The sequence below is a fragment of the Haliotis asinina genome, chromosome 12, assembly GCF_037392515.1.
Source record: "Haliotis asinina isolate JCU_RB_2024 chromosome 12, JCU_Hal_asi_v2, whole genome shotgun sequence".
Lineage (NCBI taxonomy): Eukaryota > Metazoa > Mollusca > Gastropoda > Lepetellida > Haliotidae > Haliotis > Haliotis asinina.
The window spans coordinates 32883756-32898654 of record NC_090291.1 but is presented as its reverse complement, the minus strand read 5'-3'; the positions used below and the strand labels follow the sequence as shown (position 1 = coordinate 32898654).

The 14899-nt window shown below is 38.2% G+C and overlaps 1 protein-coding gene across 8 annotated transcripts in view; it reads left to right on the top strand.

Moving 5' to 3' along the window:
* The first annotated feature begins 2165 nt into the window (after positions 1 to 2165).
* LOC137257822 (protein fantom-like) overlaps positions 2166 to 14899 on the top strand; it is a 41925-nt gene continuing 29191 nt past the window's right edge. For 6 of the 8 annotated variants that reach the window (XM_067795284.1, XM_067795281.1, XM_067795280.1 and 3 more), the window contains exons 1-17: positions 2182 to 2319; positions 5316 to 5424; positions 6283 to 6427; positions 7774 to 7838; positions 8239 to 8339; positions 8672 to 8752; positions 9030 to 9118; positions 9290 to 9364; positions 10404 to 10476; positions 10639 to 10709; positions 10818 to 10923; positions 11485 to 11631; positions 12266 to 12339; positions 12688 to 12827; positions 13245 to 13351; positions 14210 to 14327; positions 14621 to 14739. In XM_067795284.1, coding sequence (XP_067651385.1) covers positions 5364 to 5424; positions 6283 to 6427; positions 7774 to 7838; positions 8239 to 8339; positions 8672 to 8752; positions 9030 to 9118; positions 9290 to 9364; positions 10404 to 10476; positions 10639 to 10709; positions 10818 to 10923; positions 11485 to 11631; positions 12266 to 12339; positions 12688 to 12827; positions 13245 to 13351; positions 14210 to 14327; positions 14621 to 14739 — 1572 coding nt within the window. In that variant the 5' untranslated portion in view covers positions 2182 to 2319; positions 5316 to 5363. Of the gene's footprint in view, positions 2320 to 5315; positions 5425 to 6282; positions 6428 to 7773; positions 7839 to 8238; positions 8340 to 8671; positions 8753 to 9029; positions 9119 to 9289; positions 9365 to 10403; positions 10477 to 10638; positions 10710 to 10817; positions 10924 to 11484; positions 11632 to 12265; positions 12340 to 12687; positions 12828 to 13244; positions 13352 to 14209; positions 14328 to 14620; positions 14740 to 14899 lie in introns of all 8 variants that reach the window. The other 2 variants (XM_067795286.1, XM_067795283.1) reach the window with 2 other exon arrangements.

The following is a 14899-nucleotide window of genomic DNA, read 5'->3' as shown; positions in this document are numbered from 1 at the left end:
CCGGTTACAGCTGACTTACTGTCTAATGGCCTGTTACCTCCCATTCTGTAACATTGTACTAAGGTTACCTTAGTGACTTACGATCACCTTAGTGCTTTGTGAAGGGGACCCGGGTGTATAGGTTGAGTCAAGCTAAGGATTGGAAAGTTAAATCACTTGATCTTCACCGTGCTTTCTTCGATTGGGGGCGGTGGAGATTATTCGATTATTTGCCCTTTAGCTAGAATATTACTGAGAGCGACATAAAACACAACTCACTCACACTCAGTCTGAACCCCCTAGATGTGTATGGCTGTTTAACCCATGTCTGTGGAACCCATAACCCTCTTTCACTTTGGGGGCGGTGGGATAGCCTAATGGTTACCACAGTTCGTCACGCAGAAGACCCGGGTTCGATTTACAACATGGGTACTGTGTATGAAGCCCATTCATGGTGTCCCCCGTCCTGTTATTGCTGGAAAATTTTGTTATGAAAGCGGTGTAAAACAAAAATACTCACTCACTCTTCGGAGTGAAGAGTAGTGTGGGACAGAATTATATTACGATTTCTTTTGAAATACGTGTATCTAACAACGTATTTAACGTACACGACATAAAGGGGAATACATTTATTTATAGTGCAACATTTATTAATTACAGATTTCTAATATCTCTTAGTCGTCAAGGGCGGCGGAATAGCACAGTGGTTAAATCATTCGCTAGTCACGCCGAATGCCCGGGTTCGATTCCCCGGCGTGGCTACAATGTGTGGAGCCCATTTCTGCTAAAAGCGGCGTAAAATCATATTCTTGGTCGCACTTTGATACAAGCTTCGTCAACTGCATTACTTCAGGAAAGGTCATTATTTTAAACAGTCCCTCCCTGAAAATTGGATTACATGTCTGCGCTACAACTAGAGTTAGGACTGTAGTAGAAAAATCACGAGTGCCAAAAGATGCTGGAATGAAATCTGGCTTTGGGTATTAAGCAGTGTTTGGAATCAGTGCTCGATTGCTAAGCTTAATCCACCCATGGTATTCATAAACAGACCCGCAGCAACATATCACGCGGAATATAAATTAGATTATATAAACAGCTTGCACTCAACCCAGATTGGCAGGTCAAATACCAGAGGTGAAGCGAAATGAGCGTTGTGTTCAAGATAATTACACCCTTATCAAGCTAAAAGAGAACACAGCGAAATGACTAGGTTACTGAGTTCAGTTTGGTTTATGCCGCTTTCAGCAATATTCCAGCAATGTCACCAGAAATGGGGTTCACACATTGTACCCATGCGTAGATTCGAACCCGGATCTTCAGTGTGACGAGCCAGCGCTTTAACCGTTAGGCTATCCCAGCGCCCCAACAACGAAATGATGAGCAGTGTGTGAAATAGATTCCTAAGTATGCAAGCCAGTCAGGCTAGATATGCCCGATAGTTACTAGCCTGTATTGCAAGATACTAGCCCGAAATTTGAATGTACGTGGGTTTCATCATTAAGCTGCTTACACGCTGAACATTTTTATCAGGTCACAGTCTAGCATGATTTAAAAATGCGCTATAATTTCAGAGAGTGTGAGTATATTCACTGGGAGGCCTGTCCAATGACTAGCTGTGGAGATTTAGTACTGGCCCGAGTGGATTTTACTAGCCACGGGCTACCAGCTTGACTATAATTTCAACCATTTCGTGAAGCGACTATGGGGTTCAGATACTTCGCGTCATTTTGTGTAACAGCAATAAACATACTTCAGTCGTTTAAAGAAGTTTCTTTTCATCTATATGTGGTAGACAGGTGTTTGTGAGGCGTGGCTGCTCTGGACACAGCAAGTATCAAACAAACAGGTGTAAATGCTTCAAAAGTCAAGCCGAAGTACAATAGTCACTGTCACAATAGTTTTATAACTGTTCAAAACAGTAACTTGAAATCGTGATCCACTTTTGTAGATTCAGTTATGTGAAATTTCATGAAATGATTGAAGCATTTTTATTTATAACATATACATATAGTATGCTTTGACAAACAAGGTTAACAGTCTTAACAGTAATTGACTAACAACTGGTACATAACTTGGAGAGGATAGATCTAGTGTCACGTTGAATAATTAGGTTGTGTTTTAAGTTTCATAATCAGCTGAAAGGGATCCTACCGTGTTTTAGCGGCTGACATTGACTATAATCCAAGAAGAGTAGCGTCCCTTACCGGAATCAAGCTGTGGCGCATCTGCGCAAGACAAAAATTTCCAAACAAAATATTTCTGTTTGTGTTTTCAGTGCAAACTTCTGAGAAAACGTTATAATATTTTCTGGATTTTACAACAAATGACAAGATTCTAAATGTGAGTACGTGCAATAACTGCACAAATGTAACAAATGAGGAGGAAAGCCTCACGGGAAAGGCATTAGAAACGAGATAGTTTACCTTAGTTTCCATGTGAAATTCCACTCCCCGCGACTTGTAGGCATCTTTATGTTTGCAATCATTTCTGCATTTCTGTACTATCAGTGCAGGCTGAATTAATACGACGCACTAAATATGCACAAACATAATCTAGACACTTCTGGGTCGACAGAGGTGTACATCCGAAACTCGCTTACTGTTGTTATTTAGAAACCCAACAGGTTTGAACTTGTAAGGGCACACAACTCGGGTCACTCACTGTAAGTAGACCTGAACATTGTTAACCTCTGACATTGTCAAATTCTGTGTCAGGGATGGAAATTGGCTCAAGCCCGGACCAGTTTTGTTATTCTTAAAGGTATCCCAAGAGCAAGTAGAATTTTTTTTGGAAGATACGGAGTACTGGTTATCGTTATCTATCAGCTATCAGCAGTGATACTCTTGGTTATTTCAATATCTGTCTGTAGAGTTGAACAATTTTAACAACATTTACAGGGATGGGGAAAGAGAACTTTGACAATAGGCCATTTTCAGGATTATTAGCCATTTTCTGAATTTAGAATGGGCCACTGCCCTTGTATCAACAGTAAACTTCCAAACTTTAATGGGCCATATTTTATTTCAGTGTGCAAAATGGCCCATGGCCCCTGCCTTTCCCAATCCCTGCATTTATTTTTTACTTCATGGTTTGTCAAATAGTTTTGTATAATCAGATAATATTAATTACGACAAAAGTTAGTACTAACAGATGCAGTTTTAGCATATTTAGATATGTTTGTTATGGCGGATGCATGAATATTTGAGCATTTGACTCATTTGTTCTTGGTACATTACCAGACACAATTGTGCAGTTTCAGTTAGTGATGCATGCAGGATTGAACTTATGATAGCAACTTGAACCAAAGCTAGGCTAATGAGTTAATATATTTAGTCATCATGACATGTAATTTAATTCTTTAAAGGTCTGTACAAGCTAACCTAAGTAAGAGTCACTGAACGATAGTGCCATAGTAGTTCTGCCTTAAAGTGAAACAGTACATTGAAAACACTAACGTCAAATTTGACGTTTCATAGAATAGTGATTAGTCATAATTTTTAATGGTCTTGCGCAAGTGAAATCAGTGAATTTGGGAAATGTGTGGCACACAGCATAAGGCTCGAAAATCCCAGAGCCATGTATAACTGTGATATGTAGGTATGAATTCGCAAAGGGTCATAGATGTATTTTGCAAGCTAACTGGCGAGGTGGCTATTTATAGATAAATGATTAGACTAAACAAAGATGGATATGCACATCATCCTGTGTTTTGCATGTGACAACTGTGAGGTCACTTTTTATAAACCTGGCAAATTCCAAATTTTAGTAACAATGCTATATCAAAACAAATGATGTTACCAGTGTCATGAGAATTAAAGAAGTAATTTAGAAGTGTAACTACCCAGAACACAAAATTCTTTTCATGCAGAACATTCAAGTAGAAAATATTGTGAAATGTAGATTTACTTATCGTTATCATGAACACTGATGTTATTTTTAGAATTACTTTTTCTCATTAAGGTATCGATTCTAGTACCTTTTTAGGTTGAGTTAGAATCAAGTTCATTATTCGAACTCTTTTGTCATAGGTTGTGACATATACCTATGCTAAGGTCCTTGCAAAAATGCCCTGATTAAATAGACAAACATTCTAAGATAAGACCCCAAACAAGAGTTCATTATACTGTGAACTGTGCAGTGACCCATATTGCAAACACATTTCTGTAATTTGTAAGAGGAAAGTTGGCCAATGACTGCATCATATACCTTGTTACAACATATCTGTGAGTTTAGAGGTGGTGATGTTTCAAACTGTATTCCATTATGCTGTCCCCTTTACATCACTGCTACACAATCTAACTATGAGGAATAGACAGAACATAAACAGACCAACCGTTTCATAATGATTCAATAAATTTAATTTAGAAACCTGTTGTAGACGAGCTCTCTTTTTTTGAAATATATTATACCTTGATTGATAATCATACTGACAGTATATCATGATCAGAATGTGCATCGATTACACAAAAATGCACAGAAAGAATGCAGGAACCCTCATACAATGCATACCAAAAAATAATGAAAGAATATAAACATCGCATCAAGAGTAGTTACTTGTGCCTGTTTTGTCACCCACCAGTCATGACCACTCTCAACAGGATCACTGTGAATACACTGTGATTCATTCCAGGTTGTGAAGTCATTATGTGAGCACACATTACCCATCAGCAATTTACCGTGTTTACAGGACCCTAATATTACCAGCAGGGACCCATGAAATATATGATTGTATTTATGAGGGGGTGCTGTAGGCGAGCTGTTGTCACAACCCCTAGTGTGCTGTACACAACCCTGTGCACTTAAAAGAACCCACGAATCTGTTGGTATATGACCAGATGGTGGCCACATGAATACGTGCATACACCTGGTTGTGGGTACAGCAACATGCAGGTAACTTGGACAAAGTACTGTGACTATGTGTCTGAGTCCACCCAGCTGTGAATTGGTTACCTTGTTACTATAATGTTAGAATGAGAGCCACACAGTAAACGTGTTGCGCATAGTGACAGCAAGAGTTGTATACTCCTCAGCGAGTTGAGATTGATAATACGATGTGATGTTGAGACGGACATCCAGTAATTGAGAGAAACAAATACCAGCGTTTTGAGCAAGCAATAGTTGCATGAATATGTGTGTTATGTAAATATCCTATAATAATAGTAATAATGAAAAATAATAATAATGTTGATTGGGGTCCCCTGGACCCTTACTTTTGTAAGTCAAGGTAAAAGTCTAATCATTATAATGAGATGGAGTTTTTGAACAGATACTGACATGATTTGAAGATCAGTGAAGCCACTATTATAATCAAACTAATTCATCACATTTGTTCGTAGCCATGCTGAAATGGGAGTGAAATTAAAGATCTGAACTGAAAGTAAAAAATGGCCGACCACGATCATATCCCTGTGAGGGATATGAGCAACAGAGCAGCTCATGAAGCAGGTAAGAAAGCTTTTACCAAACTGATTAGAAACTTTACATTTACAAATCAGTGCCATGTGTTGCCAGAATTTCAAACAATGTATAAATTATATTTTGTGCCAGGGATGAATAGTTGATTGATTGTTTGATGTTTTTAGTTTTATGCCACACCCAGCAGTGTTATAGCAATATGGTGGTGGTCGTAAACAATCAAGTCTGGACCAGACAATCCAGTGATCAACACCATGAGCATCGATCTACTTAACTGGGATACAATGACAAGTATCAACCAAGTTAGCAAGCCTGACCACAAGATCCCATTAGTGTCCTTTCACAACAGGCATGGGTTGCTGAAGACCAATTGTACCCTAAATCTTCATAGGTGACCAGGGTTGCTTTAGACCAGTTGTACCCTAAATCTTCTTGGGTGACCAGGGTTGCTGAAGACCAATTGTACCCTAAATCTTCTTGGGTGACCAGGGTTGCTGAAGACCAATTGTACCCTGAATCTTCTTGGGTGACCAGGGTTGCTGAAGACCAGTTGTACCCTAAATCTTCATGGGTCCAGTGCTCAAAAGATGGCTGTAATAGTTATGAAATAGTTGAAATTTCAGGTGTCACATAACAGCTTGTTTTGGAGTTAGTCAAGAGTGTTAATGTCACATCTTTAAGATTTATGTTTAGAATTGATCTCCTGCAGTTTAATCAAGCAGTGAGACTGGGGTACTTGTTTGATGGCATGTCATAAAACCCTTGTGTTGTTTTTCATAGTATGTGTATTACTTGGTCTAAAAGATTAACCATCACATAGCTAGAGTATTACTCAGTGTGACATTAAGCAACAGAACACAAACTAACATGCTGTTGTGTTCTCTCCAGCTCTTCTAGAACAAAAGGCTGCTTTGCAACGCCGAGCTGTGTCGAAGCTGGAGAGAGATGTCTTGGAGGATAAGTACTTACGGATCTATGAAGAAAACATCATCCTGAAGAAACATGCCAGAAAACAAGAAGATAAGATCAAACGGTACAATAATGTTAACAATTTCAAAAAATTTCTCTCAAGAAAACTGATCATGCAAGCTTTAAGCTTCACATCAATATTTATTGTTTTGATTGTAATTCATTAAACATGTGTTGCATGTTTTTCACAAGATCAAAGATGAAATTTAAAAATTCATGTTAATGAATAATATATGTCAGTGGATGGTACTTCTTTTTTATTTTTCTGATCTAGTCACTGATAAGTTTCTTTGTAATGGAACAGACATAATGAAAAGAGTTGGTTTGGGTGTCATCATAGTCGTATGGTGTCGCTGTTCACATGATAAACTGGTTGGTCATATATTTCTTCAGGTAAATTGTGTTTTATGTGACTACTTTCACACACTGAATGTTCCTTTGCATGCTACTGGAATTCTAGGATTTTTTTTGAGACTGTGGACATGATAATTTATCTTACCTCACACGTAAATGTCGTTTTCTGACTGGCTGAGTGAATTTTCTGATAATTTCAATGTACCCTGCATAAGAGCGTGGTACATTGCAATACATCCCGCTGCCCCCCTCGTGACCAGTGAACAACGTATAATGAGTACATTCCTATGCGTCTTCATGCCAGTCAGTATTCAAAAGAACACATGCAAAGAAATAGGTCTTTGCTTTAAATACTATGTTAAAATCTAAAATGTCAGGACCCAGATTCTGTTGCCACAGGAGAAGACTGCTGGGATGCATAACCTCCTTTAATTTTGAATGTAAATAGTGTGTAATCTTGTCTCTTCTTAACGCGATAACTCAAGAACTGTGGTACCCAATGTCTTCATATTTGGTGACAGCTTACACTTGGGGATTATGCAGACACCAGTCGATTTGGGTGACCTTAACATTATTTTCAAGGTCACCATGACACTTTGACCACTTTTCAAACTTATGCAAACATGATATCTCATAAACCATTGCACCCAGTGTCTTCAATTATGTCAACTGTCTACATTGGGTGATTACATAGACACCAGTCATTTCAAAGTGGCCTTGATCATGTTTGCTGTAGGGGTCATTGCTATATTAGTGGCAAACACTTGTTTGGAATTGTGACGTCTTGGATTAATAAGCCATCCTTTTTCAATTTGAATACTGTAAAAGTGTATGTCTATATTTATGAAAAGAATTTTGGGGTTCCCGAACCCCTTTTCATTTTGAACACTATTAATGTGTATAACTTTATTAAGAATGGTGACTAATTGGATGAATCACCCCTCTTTTTCTGTTTTGAACCCATTAAATATGCATGTCTTTATTAATGATGGTGGTGCTCAGGATTCACAAGCCTCTTTCATTTTTAACATTGCTTATATATGTATTGTACTTCAGAATGGCGACCAAGTTGTTACGACTGGTCAATGACAAGAAAAAACTTGATTCAGATGGAGGGGGAGGTAAGGCTTTTATGGGGTATTCAACTATTTTCATTAAAGCAGTATCAGCTGTGAATGTATTGATTAATTAGTTAACATGAATAGGTAATGTAATTTCAGATATTTAAGATGTACAAAAATCATGAATGCAACCTTAACCCCTATTCACATGTATGCACATCTATTTGTCAACAGCATCACTAAACCAGCTGTTAGTTTATCACCAGTTGGTGAATCAGATAAGGACAAACGTTATGGGTGAGCAACCTCTTTATTTGGATGATGCGATGTTTCAATACAGATTCTTGTTACGTGCTTGACAATGATACAAGATTCAGTATCGGAACATCACATGATCCAAAATTAAGAACTTGTTCGTCCATAAAGTTTGTCCTTATCTGAACCAATTTTGTATTGAAAGGTGGGAAGAAGGTCCGTGACATTGAAGCTGAAGAAAGGATGGAGGAGATGCATGAAAGGATGAGAGAATACGAGAAGCAAAATGCTCAGCTTAAAGAAAAGGTAATGCTGTTACCTCCCACCCCTAAGAGTGATCAAGATACATGATGTGATTAAGTGAATGTTAACTGAACTTGGAAGTCAAGGAATCCTTTACTAACATCAGTATCAAAGGTTAAAGGTAGACCTGAGAGGCAAGTACTATCCTAACAAACTGCTCAAATCAGTGAGGACTGCCATTGGTTGTTTCAGAGTTGCATCGACCTGTTCATCTGTGTAACACAGAGGAATTCTTAGGAATCAAAGAATTCACAACTGTGAATCTGTGGAATATGTAGACAGTGAGTTATGTGTCTTTATGTCAGTTTTTTCATGGATTCTGTCATGTGTTTCAGTTGATGCTGGCCAAACAACAAGCCAATACTGCCAGTAAAAGGCCAACAGCTTATGATCACGTTCAGTCAAGAATCAATACGGTATGGCAACAGACTTGTACAATAAACACCAAAACAGGTCAGACCGTACAACTGATTTTCATTTGACATAGAGCAGCATTACAGATGTTGAGAAAATTAAACTTAAGTTAATATCATCAGTTGGAGTGAGTCTAGTTTTTAAAAACTAGTTTTTAGTATTGAAAGTGAACACACATGCTATATATCTTGTTGTAATGAAGTTATATTTGTCAGATATTGTTTTGAAAGCCGACGGGAGTGGATGGCAGAATGATAAATATTTCCTTGATCTGTTTAGGGTATTGCCAAACAACAGACTATCCAGATTGACCCACGGATAACAAAGAATCTCCGAGTAATGGGACCTCCAATGGAGACTGGCAAACGGTAAGAGTTGGAGCTGTAGACAATATTGTCCGGATTATTTGATCCATGCTGAATTATTTCCACACAAGTCATCATATTGCCAAGAACTGTGCTAAACGACAAACTAAAACCGCTTTGAGACGAGAAATCTCTTTGCCAACTTTCATGTTTTTCTTTTGTTTGCTTCTGTAGAGGTCCACACAGCCCAACAGGCCCCAGATATGGTCACAGTGTGTTAGAAGAAACTAGACATGAGAAGAGGAATCTGTAAGTTCTTTGTACTTTCTGTATCTTGCAGACAGTCACACACTTTGCCATAAATTATTGAAATGTGAATTCAATATTAAATATTAAGCCTGGAGAGGTGAATTATTGTAATCTGGATGAAATCATTTTGTTGATTATATTTTGATGTTGGTATTGATGTTGATTTGATGAGGTGGGGTGTAGCTGTTACCTCTGTGTTTAAACTGGGTGTTAACTAGGTCTTAAGAAGGAAATGTTACCTCTGAGATGTTACCTCTGTGTGATGAGGTGTTACCTGTGTGTGATGAGGTGTTACCTCTGTGTGATGAGGTGTTACCTGAATATGACAATGAGGTACCTGTGTGTGATGAAAAGTAAATGTTACCTGTGTGTGATGAAAAGTAAATGTTACCTGTGTGTGATGAAAAGTAAATGTTACCTGTGTGTGATGAAAAGTAAATATTACCTGTGTGTGATGAAAAGTAAATATTACCTGTGTGTGATGAAAAGTGGTTGTTGATTCTTAGTGTTAGATCTTCTTTGATAGCAGTAATACAATGAATCCTAGAGCTGTGACGATATATCGTAGTATCGATAATCGCGATACTTTTTTGGACGATAAATGTATCGATACTTTTTGCGTATTTTGATACATATCGCTGACCTTGAAATTATTAATTTTCATTAGAAATCGACCGTTATGTCAAAATTTACACTGTCACTTTATATCAAAATATATGTTTTTAAAGAAAATAACTAAAGAAAGCATATCATGATGTGAATCGAATCGTATCGTATTGTTTCAAGATATCGCAATCATGAATCATGAATTTTCTATATTGTCACAACTCCAAATCCTACTTCCCATGTCAGTCATTAACATATAGCCTCATTTCATGGTTAAGGGTTTACAGATGCTTCAGAACATTTGTTGTAACAGTGCGAGAAAACTGTCGTCTACTAACATATGATGTCCATAAACACATCTTACAATACTTATGACAGTATTTTCTCCACCCATGACACCAGTCACAATCTTTATCACTTCATTCTATTTCAGACAACTCTATGTGAATGAGCTACAAGAACGAATCAATGTTTATGAACTTGAAATCGAAAGTCTGAAAGAACAGGTTAGTGGTGTTAGACCCAGGAACATGGTTATGACTTGACGAGTTGTGTGTTTAACTGCACCATTCAGATCAAGTAGAATTAAGTTTAACATTATTATATCATTTCATATATGGAATTATTTGTTTATTGATTTCTCATCTAGTACTGTTTGTTTTCTTCAGAATCGTATGAGGGAATCAGAATTTGAAGAAGATATTCTGAAGATCAAGCAGCAAATTACTGCTGAACAAAAGTAAGATATGTTTTCACGTCTGATATGAAAATACGGAGCTTGTATGCCTAAATACCATTTTATTTTTCTTAGTTTCAAATACTACTATGAAAATTAAATGTCTTACAGAGTCAACCTACAAGAGAACATTGATATGATCCGTCTCCAACGGGAAGTGAAGGAGAAATCAACTCGTCTGACAGCCATCCAAGACAAGTACTCATCATTGGAGGAGGTGAGTGAGTGAGTTTAGTTTTATGCCGCACTCAGCAATATTCCAGCTATATGGTGGCGGCCTGTAATTAATTGAGTCTGGACCAGACAGTCCAGTGATCAACAACATGAGCATCGATCTGCACAATTGGGAACCAATGACATATGTTAACCAATTCAGCCAGCCTGACCTACCAATCCGGCAGTTGCCTCTTACGACAAGCATAGTCAGAGGACCATTGGAGGAGGTGTTACCCTATTATATCCAAAAATAGTCTTAGTTACCTGTATTATTTCAATCTCCTCTGACAATAACATGCATGTTTGATATCTATTTCAGGTTTAATGATGTTTAAAATCATCTTATTGGATTACAAAAACCCATGAACTCATTAATGAGATACGGCAGTATCTGCATCTGAATCACAGAAACTAGGGTTGTAAATTCAAATTGTTGTTGTACTGATGGCACAGTTTCTGTTACCTACAAATGATATATTTCATTTCTATATCTCGTGGCTATCTCGAGATTGAATGATCCTTATCAAAGCAATAATAACTCTTACGTCTGTCTTTTCCCCAGAACACTCGTGTGATAAAGATGAACCATGACCAGGTGCTGATGAAGATGGAGGAGCTGAACATGAAGCTAAAGGATGAAGAAAACAAGAGCCTTACTCTGCAGAACGAACTCAAGTACAATTCAGCCAATCAGAGAAAAGTGGTGGAGGTAGGTGACCTCTCAGTGTCTGATCAGTACTAACATCAGCAAACATGAGTATACTGGGTACAGTGTGTCTTTTAATAGCATAAGGCGGTGGGAGGCAAGTAGTTCTGTCCCTTGGGCATGACAGCAACCTATGATTGTTGGTTTGAATCCCGATGATTATGTTTCAAGGTTTGTCTGCGCCAGTGCCTCTGCGTTTCATAAAAGTAATAAATATACAAGGCCTACATCACATTGACTTTCCTCCCACATAAAGTTTCTGTGATTCAACCAGTGATCTGTTATGGTGGCCTGATGGCATGAATTGTTGCTTATACTATTACCCACTGGTTTGCCCCGCTCCAGACTTTATTATTTCAAAGCTATCTTGATATAACTGAGTAGTTTTCCTATCCTGACTCATGCGTATTATGCTTTTCTCCTTCTTTTATGCGAATGATAGTCAACTCTTGAAATCCTTTGTAGTTCCTTTGAAGAGGACGTAACAGTACACTCACCCATGAGTTGCCTCCCTTGTGTACTTTCCCTGCAAAACAGTCACATGATATAACTGGAATATTGCTCACTGTGGCGTTAGATGGCCTGTATTCGTTCATGGATAACTTGAATGAGGAGTGTTCACTGTTTCTTTTAACAGCTTGAAGAGCAGGTGTCTGACCTGCAGAAGGAAAGCCAAATCTTGAAAGAAGCAAACGAAAAGCTTGTTAGCAGGTAGGGTCATTTACAAACTATCAAGAATTCTGACTTTTCATTCAAAGACACATGTAATGATATCTGTTTGTCAGAAGATGTTGCAATGCATGTGTTAGGATAATCTTCAGTCATATGAAGGCTCTAAGATGATCACAACTCCAATACTTTAACATTAGCAAGTAGTCATATACATAGGTATGTAATTCATGATACTCAAACTTTACCACAAGTTTCTGTTTGATGGATCAAATCTGAGGCTCATTTGAGGTTTTCTATCAAAATATCCCAAACCCGTCTTCTGCTGTGAATTATGCTTTCTAAAAGTGTCTTTAGAGTATGTTAAGCTGACTTTGTACATTATTACAGTGCTTTTGATCTTGAGAGAGAGCGTGAATGGAGACAGCGGGAGAATGCCCTTAAAGTGCAGATTGCACAGCTTGAGGCCACACTCAAGGCTGACCTTGGAGAGAAAGGGGGCATCATTGATAAATATGCAATGGAGAGGGGTAAGGTTTTTGTTTTGCTTTTTTAAATCAAGTATTTCTGGATTAATGTTCTGTGGTCTTTTGACAGTTTTCAACCACATCTTTGTGGTATTTTTGCATTTATTGAAATGATACGAGTGACATATGAAAATGTTTCCAAAAGTTATATAGTGCATAACATAGAAAGGGAGGGACTGATGCCTAGCAATTTTTTGGGTTGTCAAGAACATGTATCAAAATGTTGTCTCAACTATAAATCTTTGCAAAAGTTCCATTGCCATTCCATTTCATATCCTACAATATGCGATTTACATGTGGTCCCTTCAGCATGTAGAGGTACGAGGGATATATTTTAACCATCCGTCTGATCTGTATTGCAAGTGTATTTTGACTCTGGAAGCTGCTGAGTTTATTCCACACCCTGCATATATGTTCCAGATGAGAACGAGAAGCTAGCGCGTGAGTTCCAGGAGCTGCAGGTAAAGTACTTCCAGATCAAGGAACAGTATGACGACCTGGAGGAAAAAATGAAATTCTTCACCAAGGTATGCAGCCATCTTCATTGATTAAGGAACAGTGGCTTGGTTTTTAAGCTTTGCTTGTTATACTGAATGATTCTATCCTCCATATATGAGTACAGTGTGTAAAGCCCAGTCATGTGGCTGAATTATGCTGGAAGAAATGTTCTGTTGACTCAAAGTGTAGTAATTTAGTGTGCAAAGTTGCATCCCTTACCCATCTCAGGATCTATCCCAAATTTTCCTTTGTCTTGTCAGGATCAGGCCCTTGCTAGTGGCTATTTCCTAAATACATACTGTCTCAAGATTCCTTTCATCTGTGAGTGTTGGGGTAGTCTAGTTGTTTAAGTGAGGTCCCAGGTTTGATTCCCACTTGGGTCCAAAATGTGTCAAGCCCATTTGTGGTGTCCCCCCACTGTTTTATTGCTAAAATATTGTTAGAAGTAGCATAAAACCAGGCGCAAGCCACATTTTTTTTTTTTTGGGGGGGGGGGGCATGTAAGCCTGATAGATTGCAAAGCTTTATATTCAATGGTATAGAGTGCTTGGCCAACTTTTCAGCAACAATCATGTGTAAGCCCAGACTTTTTTTCCTAATGGTAGCTACATCCCTGAAAACCATGCTCAACATACTCAATCACTCACTCTTTCATCTGTACTTCTGCAACCAAACCTTCCACATAAATCTGACATGCAGGAACACTTTGTCAGGACAAGCCTATATGACAGCCTAGTATTCTTGCCTCTTGAAGACAACAGTGACATGGGTTAACTTATTCACTTTTAGTCTGAAATAGTATCTGATTTTTAAGGATTATGTAGAACTTAGACATCAGTAAGCACAATATGCTGTACATAGTACCAACTAAGTGAGTTCCTGTGCAGGAAAGTGCTGTAGATTTCACAGAGATGGAGGAGGCCCTGGTGATAGTCAAGCAGAAGAAACAGAAGGCAATGCCACAGCCGGACTTCCTCCAGCAGGTGGACAATGAGATGACCAAAGGTCAGGAAGCTACTCTTTATACCTATTGCTAATGAGATGCATTGATGTTTTTTTAGGAATTGTCGTTCATTATGTTGTTATGGTTACATAATTTGTTTATGACCACAAAACAAAACAAATTGGACAAAGCATATATACTAAACAGCAAAGGAAATGCAACTCAGGTGGTTAATGCTAAGAGATGGGAGGCAAGATAATTTCAAGAAATGTATATAAATGTGTATCAGTGTCATCCTATGAAAACAGTAATTGTGCCTACAGCATGTCATTGTCTAGTGTGACGTATTCTCCAGACTACCATAAGCAGCTTCTGGACCTCCAGGCTGAGTACGCAGAGACTGTCCATGAGCTGGAGAAGACCCGCAACATGCTGATGGTCCAGCACAAGATCAACAAGGACTACCAGACTGAAGTAAGCAATACATGATATTTTTTCAAGGATTTTATTGGTCCTTCATTTTACTTTCCATTGAGTGCTGAGAGCTGCGAATGCTGTACTTACACAGTAATGTTCCTTGAATGCCAGTCTCTACATTGTCTGACAACTTGTACCTTGTGTGACAACTTGCATG